The sequence below is a fragment of the Anolis sagrei genome, chromosome 2, assembly GCF_037176765.1.
Source record: "Anolis sagrei isolate rAnoSag1 chromosome 2, rAnoSag1.mat, whole genome shotgun sequence".
Classification (NCBI taxonomy): Eukaryota; Metazoa; Chordata; class Lepidosauria; order Squamata; family Dactyloidae; genus Anolis; species Anolis sagrei.
The window spans coordinates 160,002,243-160,015,503 of record NC_090022.1 but is presented as its reverse complement, the minus strand read 5'-3'; the positions used below and the strand labels follow the sequence as shown (position 1 = coordinate 160,015,503).

Sequence of the window (13,261 nt, the reverse complement as noted above, 5' to 3'; positions counted from 1 at the left end):
GGATTTGTGTGTGGGGGGGGGGGGGGGGGGTTACTGCTTGAAAACATACAGCACCTCTTGTGCAACAGGCACTTGCTGGACTCCGTGGAGCTGGAGCTGCTGTACTTGTCCCGGTTTAGCGGCAGAGCTGCTGTTCTGGACGGGGGAGTGCTGAAAGGCAAGGAGGAGGACTTTACCCTCTGAGGATGGACAGAGGAGAAAGACACAACGGGTCCCCTTTCACAATGCATGCTCAGGCTTAGCTGGAAATCACACAGGTCCCTCCCTCCCCATCATGGAGTAATCGCCTTTTCAAAATGATCTCTATATGCCCTCAACGTCTGTTTAATTAACACTTCACTCATTAAAGGGAAGGAGGGAGTTGCTGTCGCTGGTTTACAACTAATGAAATTAGAAGTAACCTCCTGTAGAAGTACCTTTTCCTTAAGTCTGATGATCCTAACATCAAAGATTTAGTATTTTGAGATCCCTATGTCAATTTGCATCCATTTTACACTCGAGGTGTGCTAATGCTCTTGGGTAATTCACTGTAAGACAAACATGCAGGACTCTACATAAACAGCTTGAATGGCCCTTTGGGCAACACAGAGAAAACACTAACTGAGCATTCTGGTCTTCCAGAACATTAGCTGTCCAACCATCGTATTTAAATAATATGATGCAAAGATGCTCACGTGACAGACAGGTTGCAAGACTGCTAAATTAATCATTATTGACAAGACAGACACATTTACAAGACGGCTATAGCAACTGTTGTTCTGAATGAAAAGACTTGGTGGCTAACCCATCACTAAAAACCAAACAAAGCCCAAAACAACTTAAAAGTCCAAGCTTGCACCTTCAAGTCTATCAAACAAATTGCAACTAATTTTTGTAGCCCAATAGCATTAGATCAGTGGTTCTCAACCTGGGGTCCCCAGATGTTTTTGGCCTACAACTCCCAGAAATCCTAACAGTTGATAAACTGGCTGAGATTTCTGGGAGTTGTGGGCCAAAAACATCTGGGGACCCCAGGTTGAGAACCACTGCATTAGATTTATGAGATGAGAAAGAGATTATAGGCATTTGTATGAAATTATAGAGATATTTAGAAAACTCATTTTTTACATCATCAATATATTATTTCCAGCTTCTTGCAGCAGTTCCAGAATACTTTAAATATATTTATTTATCTATTCATGATCTGAGGATGGGAAGCTACAAGATAAAATCACTCAATACATAAATGCATCCTGAAAATTGAGATACCACATAAAGGTTTGTCATTTACTGAAGCAATTCATACAATTTCAGGTTTAACTATTTCAATGTACGAGGGGTGTTTTTTAAGTAAGGTCCGTTTTGTTGTAGACACTAGTAGTTCGCGCGCATACCGCAACAAGCGCGTGCTTCGTGTACTGGCATGCCTCGGGAACAACTGTGCTCAGTTTCCGTTCTGTAACTAACCTGTACGGTTCTGTTCTGTGCTTTAAAAATGTTTAAGACTATCAACTCACCCGCCGCATGTGAGGTTCGCTCAGTGATACGGTTTTTGTCAGCAAGGAACCTGCCTGCTGCAGAAATTCATCGACAGATTTGTGAAGTGTATGGTGATACTGTTATGAGTGAAAGCAAAGTGCGTAAGTGGGTACGACAATTCAAAGATGGCCGTGACAACGTCCATGATGAGGACCGCTCCGGTCGCCCTTCTTTGATTACAGACGATTTGGTTATCGGAGCAGGCGGCAAGTTTTTATGAAGAGGGCATTTTAAAATTGGTTCAGAGGTATGATAAGTGTTTGAACAAACTTGGCAACTATGTTGAAAATTAGAGTAAAGTATGTACTTTCTGAAAATATTTTACTTTTTTGAAATAAACTTTCGTTGTGTACTTATGTTCATACGGACCTTACTTAAAAAATACCCCTCGTAGTTCAAAGACAGCATAAAATATAATGACACTATAATTAACAATATATTCAAATGTTAAAAGAAGCATCAAAGATAAAATCACCATAGCGATTTAAGGATGAGGAGAACATAAAAAGGTTTTTTTCCTAGCACCTCAAAGAAAGCCATATTCCTCCCTACATGAATTATTAAGGCACAGAAATCCACAAGAGGCATCAATGCAAAAAATAAAAAAAATAAAAATACAGATCTGGAATATTGGGAAATGCAGTACCTCAGGAACCTGGACCTGAGCAAAGTGAGGCTGGAAAAAAAAAGATGGGGAATGTGTAGTTTCCCATATATTCATAGATGAAAAGGACCATCAGTCCTAGCCTGTATAATCAATGGTGAGAGGGCATGCTTATCAAGTTTGCAAATGACACCAAATTAGGAAGGATAGCTAATATTCCAGAAGACAGGATCAGAATTCAAAACTACTTTAACAGATTAGAAAGTTGGGTCAAAACTAACAAAATGAATTCCAAAAAGGAGAAGGACAGGTTGGCTTACCTGTACCTGTATTTCTTCGAGTGGTTACCTGTGAATTCATATAATTGGGTGGGTAATCTGTGCAGGTACAGAGCACTGTTCAGAACCTTCTAGAACCACTAGGCAGAAAAGTTTTGGCAGTAAAATTTTGGCACCCACCATCCCAAGGCTATATAAGACTAAGTTGTTGCTGAAACCCCTCAGTTCCTAGGCTGCAACTACAGTCCCGTATTGAGATCTGAGATGGCATGACCCCTGTGTGCGGAGGATGGGCGGGATGAAATACAGTTACAGGTAAGCAACCTGTTCGTGTCCTTTGTCTTCATGGTTTCTGTGAATGACACAATTGGATAACTAGCAAAGCATACGTCATTGGAGGCAGGAGTCATGCCACACAACAGACCATCAGCTTTGGTACAAAACCAACAAGGTTTATTCAACGTGAATGATGTACAAGACTTATGTAAACCACACAATGAAAGAATGTGGACTGTACCACACAAGACATGTACAATCACCAAGATTTGAAGTCAATATATCATCAATACATGAATATGCTTTGGTAAAGTTATGCAAAATACAATTGTGAAAAAAATGTCATCTGACTCTTTGTGTGACCATAAAGAAGAAATGTAGGATACTACACAGATGGGGAAAAAATGAAATGTACAGATACGGGATGGGTAACGTCTGGCTCGACAAGAGTGCATGTGAAAAAGAGATTGGAGTCAAGATGGCCATGAGCCAACAATGTGATGCTGTAGCTGAAAAAGCTAATGAGATTTTGGGCTACATCAAAAGGAGTATAGCATCTAGATCAAGGGAAGTGATGGTGCCCCTCTTTGCTGCTTTGGTCAGACCTCACCTGGAATAACACTGTGCCCAATTCTGGGCACCACAATTCAAGGGAGATATTGACACTCTGGAGCATGTCCAGAGGATGGGAACTAAAAGGATCAAAGGTCTGGAGACCTTGTCCTATGAGGAGAAGCTTAAAGAGTTGGGTATGCTTAACCCACAGAAGAGAAGGCAGAGAATATATATGATTGCCATGTTTAAATATCTGAAAGGATGTCATAAAGAAGAGGAAGCAGGCTTGTTTTTTGCTGTCTTGGAGACTAGGGCTCAATTGAGCAGTGGGTTCAAATGACAAGAAAGGAGATTCCACTTGAACATTAGGAAGAACTTAAGACATGGCTATTTGAGCGGGCATTTGAAAATACGGCGTAATGGATATAATAATGGAATAACTATATGTTTTAATGATTATCGATTAAAGTATGTTTCATTATAATGTTTGATTTTATTGTTGCTGATGTTTTTATATTGTATACTGTAATTGTGTCCTTGGTGGCAGTGAATTCTTGACTTGTAAACCGCCTCGAGTCGCCGGAAGGCTGAGAGGGGCAGTATAGAAATGTACTAAATAAGCTTCCTGATTGTAAGAGCTGTTCAATAGTGGAACTCTCTGCCTAAGAGTGTGATGGAAGCTCCTTCCTTGGAGGAGCCATTTGGCCATCTGCCAGGGGTGCTTTGATTGTACTTTTCCTGCATGGCAGGAGATTGAACTGGATCACCAATGTGGTCTCTTCCAACTCTATATGATTTTATGATTCTAATATCTGGCAGCCCACACACTCTCCCTACACAACATTAAAGCACTGTTTGTACTGACAAATTATATTTTCAAACACACTGCCCCCAGTAAGGATTTTATTCTTAGGTAAATTATATTTCTGGGCACTGGTGAAATCTATTATGGAAGACACGATCGCATGAGTAACTATGGCTAGACTATCTATGCCAAGGTGAAATTGAAATGCAATCCCTAGCTGAAGCACCAGCTAATGCCAGGAACCACACCACAAAAATATTTCCATCTTCTCCAGAGTAAGCCTCAGTTTTGTGACACTCACTAAGCCCATTACTGCCTTCTATGAATCTGCCTCCCACTTTTCAATCCCGAAAATTCCCTAGAGATTCAGACTATAAAAATGCCACAAGATTGCATATTTCATACGCACAATTCACAATACACCAAGAAAATAAAATAATCTATCAAAAAGTCCACAAATTCAAATCCAGCCCACTATCCATCTCTATATCATTTATATCATAAAAATCTGTCTACCAGTATTAAAACACTCTAAAATTACAACAGCACAACAACAGAGAAGAAACAAACAAGGACATCTAATCACCTCTCAACAAAAGTTTGCTCTAGGCACTGTTAAGCCATTTTATGCTAATCAAGGTGGTCAATTGAAACATTCACACCTAGCTCCAGCAGACAAGAATCCTTTGTCTCGCCCTGGTCATTCCACAGATATATAAACCCTTTTTCCTATTTCCAACAGACCTCACTACCTCTGAGGATGCTTGCCATAGATGCAGGCGAAACGTCAGGAGAGAATGCCTCTAGACCATGGCCATATAGCCCAGAAAAAACCTACAACAACCCATAAATATGAAGACTTTAAAGCAAGAGTTGTGCAAACTCTTTTCAGGTCAAAGTCAAAATTCCAAATTGTGAACTGTCTAAGGGGCTATGTTGCAGCATGGGGAATGACTATGGATATTATCAAAGCAAAATGGGTGAAGTGAGATGTCAATCTTACCCATTTGCTCCACTATAACATTTTTTTCAAGCATGCTAAAGCTTGCCATTCTACACATTAAAGCTCTATAAAAAGCCTTAATATTCTGAAAACTTTAAAACGTCAATAAGAAGAGCTCTGCTTTGTAAAGAATTCCTTAAATCAGTATTTTATTTTGTTAAAGTTGCCATGAGTTCTGTGCTGGAAGAAAAATGAGATAACAAAAATTTAAACAAAAACAAATGCATAAATACAAAGAGCAAAGAAGAAATGGACATGTGCTGCAGGAAGCAGGTTTTGGCTAGAGGACAAAAGCAAGTGGCAAAAGCAGATGGAAAACTGTCAGGGAAGAGAAGCAGGAAAGTCAGTTATTGTTTACTCCACTTCCCTTTGTCCATATTGTAGGAGGTCATGATCAATAACCTTGCACTCCCTGTTGAGTTCTAAGTAATAGACCTGAAAAAATATAAACAAGTCTTAGATCAGGGATCCTCAAACTTTTCAAACAGACGGCCAGGTCACAATCCCTCAAACTGTTGGAGGGCTGGATTATAATTAGAAAAAAACATGAATGAATTGCTATGCACACTTCTCGTATCTTATTTGTAGTGCAAAAAACACTTCAAAACAATACAATAATTAAAATGAAAAACAATTTTAACAAATATAAACTTATTAATATTTCAGTGGGAAGTGTGGGCCTGCTTTTGGCTGATGAGATAGGTTTAGTGTTGCTGTTATGTGCTTTCAAGTTGTTTCAGACTTAGGTTGACCCTGAGCAAGGGCTGGGTAAATGACCTTGGAGGGCCGCATCCGGCCCTCGGGCCTTAGTTTGAGGACCCCTGTCTTAGATCATCCTTATATCCTCTTAATGAACCATACGATATCTGCTGATTAGGTGGACACTACTATGTAACACTCTCTGAACTTCATCGGCACTGCTTATTTAGCAAAACTAAAGTGAATACCAAATCACCTTGTCTCTCTCCTGAGGAATCTGTATAAGGACCAAGTAGCAACAGTAAGAACTGACCATGGAACAACAGACTGATTCAAGATTGGGAAAGGCGTATGGCAGGGTTGTATACTCTCACCCAACCTATTCAACTTGTATGCCGAACACATAATGTGAAGTGTGGGGCTTGATGAATGCAAGGCTGGGGTTAAAACTGCTGGAAGAAACATTAACAATCTTAAATATGCAGATGATACCACTTTGATGGCCGAAAGAGAGGAGGATCTGAGGAGCCTTCTAATCAAGGTGAAAGAAGAAAGTGGCAACCAGACTGATTGATAACTGGCAAATAGAGGGAGAAAACGTGGAGGCTCTGACAGAGTTTGTATTTCTAAGTGCAAAGATTACTGCAGATGCAGACTGCAGCCAGGAAATCAAAAGATGCTTACTTCTTGGGAGGAGAGCAATGCCAAATCTCGATAAAATAGTGAAGAGAGGAGACATCACCCTGGCAATAAAGATCCGTGTAGTTAAAGCAATGGTATTCCTCATAGTCACCTACGGATGTAAGAGCTGGACCGTAAGGGAAGGCTGAGCAAAGGAAGATAGGTGCTTTTGAACTGTGGTGTTGGAGGAAAGTGCTGAGAGTGCCTTGGACAGCAAGAAGATCCAACCAGTCCATACTTCAGGAAATAAAGCCCAACTGCTCATTGGAGGGAAGGATATTAGAGGCAAAGATGAAGTACTTTGGCCACATCATAAGAAGACAGGAAAGCATAGAGAAGACAATGCTGCTGGGGAAAATGGAAGGAAAAAAGAAGAGGGGCCGACCAAGGGCAAGATGGATGGCTGGTATCCTTGAAGTGACTGGCTTGACTTTGAAGGAGCTGGGGGTGGTGACGGCCGACAGGGAGCTCTGGCATGGGCTGGTCTATGAGGTCACGAAGAGTCGGAAATGACTGAACGAATAAACAACAACGAAGTGAATTCAGCTCAATGAACAGAACCCACAGTGTCCCCTTAGTCCTGAAATCTTGGTAACACTTTCAGTCAAACAAAGGCCAGTCTGAAAAGCAATACTTACACTTCATATTCTTATTAGAAAGCCAGATTAAACACAAGAATATTGATTTGTCTGAAAAAGTACGTGAGCAGGCAAATAAGGAAACAAGCACTGGGGAGGGCATACAGATGAAGAACAAACACCAAAACACAATGATGGCCAAACTACAGTTTATTTGACTCATGATGAATGGAACATCAAAGCATGCTTTCCCCAAACCTTCCAGGTCTGAACTTCTGGCCACCCACCTCAGGTGAAGAGTGGACCTGCTGCACACCGTGGACGGCCAACGCGACCGGTCCTCCTTTACTAGCTTGTGAAGTACTCTGCACCACCAGCCTCTGAAACAGGATGACACAAAAGAAGTATGCCCCGGTTAATTGTCACATCTCCAGAAGAAGCATGCCAAGATGAACCAGCTTTTGGGAAGTGAGGTGAGTTTGTGGGTTGTTAAGAAACAACTCATTTAGTCAGACACTGCCTGTCTGACTATGTGGCAGATTACATTAGAAATCATCCTTCACTTGATAACACTTAATGGAGGCAGTCTCTTGAAGTGGCTCGCATACAGGACTGGTCCATGGCATTTTGATTCCTCAGACAAAAATCATATCTGCTGATGAAGTATGCACCCATTGGAAAGTTATTCTACACTAGCCATCCCCTGCCACGCGTTGCTGTGGCCCAGTCTGTGTATATGTGTTTTGTGCATGTATATATTTGTGTATATTGTGATTTTATATTGTTTTGTGTGCCTATTTTGTACTGTTTTCTTATTATTTCCATTATATTTTATTGATGTATTTTTATGCTGTATATTTGCTTTGCTGTGATTGTTGGGCTTGGCCCTGCGTCCTCTTGGGGAGACTCAGGGCCAAATAAATATTTATTTATTTATTATATGTGTATATATGTTTATGTGTATATATTTGTGTATATGTGCCTATATGTGTGATTGTGTGTGTGTGTGTATGGTGGTTGTGCATGCCTTGTAATGTATTTTTATATTATTATTATTATTATTATTATTATTGATTTTTAAGTCCCTTCTGTTGTGTTTTTCAGTATTTTTATGAGTGATGATCACTCGTTGGCCTGATTGGTGTATTGTGACCAAATTTGGTGTCAATTCGTCCAGTGGTTTTTGAGTTAATCCCCCGAACAAACATTAAATTTTTATTTATATAGATAACCCCATTAGAAAAAGCTGGTATTGTACAAATGAACCATCCATGCCCTTGAGTTGTTCCTGTTTTTTGGCTGTGGGACTCCTTCAGAACAACCTGATTGCGAAGCTCCTTGGACCAGCCCTATTCATCAACTCCTCAAAATTCCAGTCCAGACAGCTAACCTCACATTATGTCATAGTAAGTTGGCTCTGTTTATATTAGCACTGGTCTTTTCACACAGACACAAACCTTGGAAATGGAACATTATTTCTTTCTTAGGAATAGCAGCTGGACTAGAGTGACAGCTTGGACTGACTATGTACTACTGTACATTGAAACTATCAGAAGGTTTTTCCCACTGATTTCTTTGGCAAGACATGATCTTGCCAATATACAGTAAGCTGTGTTATAGTTTTTACAGCACATAAGTAAAAGAAGAGTCTTGTTGGATCTGACCAGGGATCCATGCAGCCCAGTCTCCTGCTACCTGTTGGCCTGCAAAGTTCACAAGCAAGGCATGAAAGCAACATTTCCCAACAATCTTCCCTCACACCCAGGAAACCATGGTATCCTTCAGTTATCACAGCTAATGGACCTCTCCCTCAGATCTTTTATTAATACAACTTAAGCCAAATCTTCTGTGTTCCGTAAGCACTTCCTTGATTTAAAGTAGGTAAACTAAAGACTTCTATTTAGAAGGAGACTCTTCCTGAATGGAAAGCAAGCTGCTCTAAACAAAAGGTATCAAAACTGAAGTGGATCCACACATGTCAACGAGACATCAGGCTGTGGACTACCATATTGCTACAGCCAAAGAAGACAATGCGAGTAGATCAACTGAAACTGGTACAGATTTATTTTAATAATAACATTAGTAATGGTAAAGGTTTCCCCTTGACATTAAATCTAGTCATGTCCAACTCTGGAGGGGTAGTGCTCATCTCCATTTCTAAACTGAAGAGCCAGTGTTGTCGTAGACACCTCCAAGGTCATGTGGCCAGCATGACTGCATGGAGCACCGTTACCTTCCTGCAGAAGTGGTACCTACTGGTCTACTCACATTTGCATGTTTTCAAATTGCTAGGTTGGCAGAAGCTGGGACTAACAGGGGATCTCATCTGCTCCCTGGATTCGAACCACCGAATCCAGGGAGCAAGTTCAGCAAGTTCAGCAGCTCAGAAGTTTAACCCACTGTGCCATCAGGAGGCCAATAACATATTTTTAAAATAATGGTTTTGAGAAACCAGTTAGATCTCCATCGACCACTGTTAAGAGCTTAGGTGTCATCCTGGATTCACAGCTGACAATGGAAGCTCAGGTCGCTGCTGCCAGCAAACAGGCCTTTTTCCATCTACGACAAGTGAGGCAACTGGCACCCTACCTATCTGACGAGGCTCTGGCAACTGTCATCCATGCCACGGTCACGTCTAGGCTGGACTATTGCAACGCCCTGTATGTGGGCCTTCTGATGTCTACGACCCGAAAGCTTCATATGGTTCAGAACGCGGCAGCCAGGCTACTCACAAGAACGCCCATGAAATGCCATATAACACCAGTGCTGCAACATTTACATTGGCTTCCAACTGACTACCGTGGCCTGTATAAGATGCTAGTTCTGACCTTTAAAACTCTTTACGGCCAGGGTCCATCGTAACTTAGGGACCGCCTCTCCTTCTCCCATCATCGGAGGTCGCAACAACCTGCCCCACGTGACTTACTCCATATACCGGGTCCTAGAGAAGTGCACTTGGAAAGGACCAGGCGCAGGGCTTTTTCTATTTCTGCCCCTGCCTTGTGGAATTCCTTGCCGCGCTACATGAGAGCCATGCGCGAATTAGGGCCTTTTACTCTCGCACTTAAGACCTGGCTTTTTACTAGAGCATTCGATCTCTGTTAATTTTTAATTTTTGTATGTATGTATTTTATCTTTTATAATTTAGCTGTAAATCGCTTAGAGCATTCTCGGATGGAGGGTGATTAATAAGTTATTAAATGATGATGATAATGATGATCTTCTCATATCACTTCATACAGTTTCTGTTTTCTATCTGATTTGCTTCACCTTGCCACCTAACTTAATATTATTGAAACAGGAGAACTGTGCTTCCTCTGTTCTGAAGACCAGTGTGTTCTTGCTTCCCTAATCCCACCTTTGGGGGTCAGCTGGATTCTTGTCCTCTTGGGAGGAAAAAAAATGCAGGACATAACATTGTGTTGAGTGCTATTCTTTTTTTACTCAGATGTCACTAGTAAATGCGAATGTTGTCAGCTGGCCTTGGGAAGGAATAAGAGCAGGATGTTCAGTAACAGATGCAAAAGAGGACAGTGCTTAGAGGAGAGAGAGGAAGCTACAGAAGAGAAGTCTAGAAAAGGTTTTCTATGATCATGTGCAAAACATGAAGCTCTCTTACAGTTTAGAGAGAGGTTCTTAGAACAATGTCATTTGAAAAGCACTCTCAGGCTGAAACCATAGCTATTGTTTCTGCTGACTTTTGGAATTACCTACCACCTGCAATCTTGAACTCAAGCATCCAGAGATAGGAGTTCAATGGACAGATTGCACCAGTGATGTCTTTTTTGAGAATATCTTTTTTGATTATACTCTACCATCAAACTTACAAATCTAAGTGCACTAGAAAGAAGATCTGGACCAAATCAAAGTTTATTTTTTGGAACTTTAAAAAAAAAATTTTCAAGCCATGGATGGTTGAATCTGTGGATACAGAGTCCATGGATATGGAGGGACGACTGTAGTTTACATAATATAACCCAAAGGACTCGGGCTGTCACTAGGTTCCAATAATCTATTTAATACATAATCCATATAAATAAAAATGTAATGTTCATTTGTGGGATTAACATAACCGAAAAACCACTGGACGAATTGACACCAAATTTGGACACAAGACACCTAACAACCCAATATATGTCCTTCACTCAAAAAAACTGATTTTGTCATTTGGGAGTTGTAGTTGCTGGGATTTATAGTTCACCTACAATCAAAGAGCATTCTGAATCCCACCAATGATGGAATTGAACCAAACTTGGCACACAGTTTTCCCATGATGAACCCAAAATACTAGAAGGGTTTGGTGGGCAGTATCCTTTGGATTTGGAGTTATAGTTCACCTACATCCAGAGATCACTGTGGACTCAAACAATGATGGATCTGGACCAAACTCTACATGAATACTCAATATGCCCAAATATGAACACTGGTGGGAAAATAGAATCTTGACATTTGGAAGTTGTAGTTGCTGGGATTTATAGTTCACCTACAATCACAGAGCATTCTGAACCCCACCGATAGAATTGGGCCAAACCTCCCACACAGAACCCCCATGACCACCAGAGTGGGCCACAGCAATGCGTGGCAGGGGATAGCTAGTGTTTAATATAAATAGATATAACACAGAATTAAATAGTTTTATTTCGAAGATTTCTCTAGGAAATCTTTGAAAAACGTGTTACCAATTTCAAATTGGTAAAACACGTGTTACCAGTTTCAATCGCTTTGTCCAGGAATGTCTTGCTGGTCCAAGTTTTATACCCTGCCTATAATAACACTCTCTAAATCTAAGCATTTTCTCTTTTCTTGCATCTGCTAGTATGAAAACTATTCTTGGACCTGCCATCATGCTTCATGAAGTTTTCTGTACTGATTAAAACTAGTCTGAGCAATTTCTGTGGAGCTTTGTCAGATTTCTCTTTTTAGGTCATTCAGTGAATATCCATCAAAAGAAGTTCATTGAACCAGAACGACCTGTACCTGCAGTCAAGAAGTTCGCAGAACTGAAGTTCACAGCAGAACATTCTCAGGGACACTTTACAGACAATGCAACATCAATGGTAGATCAACAAAAATCCTCATTCCCTGGATAAATATACCTTAGGATATGCAGAGCAACACACTAAGATTTGTGTAGGTATGTTCCATTTATAAGCATACATATAAAATTTCTTCTACATGATGTGTATATGGCAAATGAATTATAATAATGATGAAATTATAGGCAGAACATTGAGATTAATTGAAAGTAGAGGAAAAAGGTTAGTAGAGGATCTATATACAGAGGATGGGAACCCTGTAAAACAAAAAGACATTGAGAATTGGATAGGGTCAGGGAATTGGATTCAAAGCTGGGCTATAAGACAGGAAATTTTTAGGCAGAGGGAAAACATTCGAGAACAGGATGGTCCATTTGAGAAGGTGATTAAGAAATGTTTGAGAGGGGAGAAGAAAGTGGCAGGAGTAATATAGCAAAAGGAAAGTATAATGTATTAAGGGAAGCAAGAAGGAAATTTTTCCAAAAATGGTACAGAACTCCTGCACAACTTTCATGCTTCGTACCAGGGATAAAAGATAGGTGTTGACACGGTTGTGAACAAAGAGGGGTGTTTAATCATATGATATGGGAATGTGATCAAGTGCAAGAATACTGGAAAATGATCGAAGGGGAAATCAATAGAATGTTAAATTTACAAATAGTAATCTATATAAATAAAAATGTAATGTACATAAAAACTCCAACCATCACCCAAGTCAAAAAAGAAGCACCATTAAAGCCTTGGCAGACCGTGCAAAAAGAATCTGCGGACCCCACCTCCTCCAAGATGAACTGAACCACCTCACTGGGCTCTCCAGGCCAATGGATACTCCACCTCAGACATCAGAAGTGTTCCTGCCATACATCAAGGGAACCACTGACCGCATAGGGAAGCTGATGAGGAAACACAACATACAAACAATCTACAAACCCACCAAGAAAATCCAACAAATGCTACGTTCAGCAAAGGACAAGAGGGATCCTCTCACCTCTGCAGGAGTCTACCGTATACCATGCAGCTGTGGACAAGTCTACATAGGGACCACCAAACGCAGCGCCCAGACACTCATCAAGAAACATGAAAGGCACTGCAGACTACTTCAACCAGAGAAGTCAGCCATAGCAGAGCACCTGATGAACCAGCCTGGACACAGCATATTATTTGAGAACACAGAAATGCTGGACCACACCAACAACCACCATGTCAGACTACACAGAGAAGCCATTGA

General features: G+C 40.7%; 1 protein-coding gene across 4 annotated transcripts in view; it reads right to left on the bottom strand.

Annotated features, from left to right (window-relative positions):
• The window catches only part of RFX1 (regulatory factor X1), an 84,849-nt gene that overhangs the window by 36,284 nt on the left and 35,304 nt on the right, over nucleotides 1–13,261 (bottom strand). For 2 of the 4 annotated variants that reach the window (XM_067463999.1, XM_067464000.1), the window contains exons 5-6: nucleotides 7,285–7,377; nucleotides 55–150 (exon numbers count right to left, since the gene is read on the bottom strand). In XM_067463999.1, the coding sequence (XP_067320100.1) occupies nucleotides 55–150; nucleotides 7,285–7,377 (189 nt within the window). The remainder of the gene's footprint in view (nucleotides 1–54; nucleotides 151–7,284; nucleotides 7,378–13,261) is intronic. The other 2 variants (XM_067464002.1, XM_067464001.1) reach the window with 2 other exon arrangements.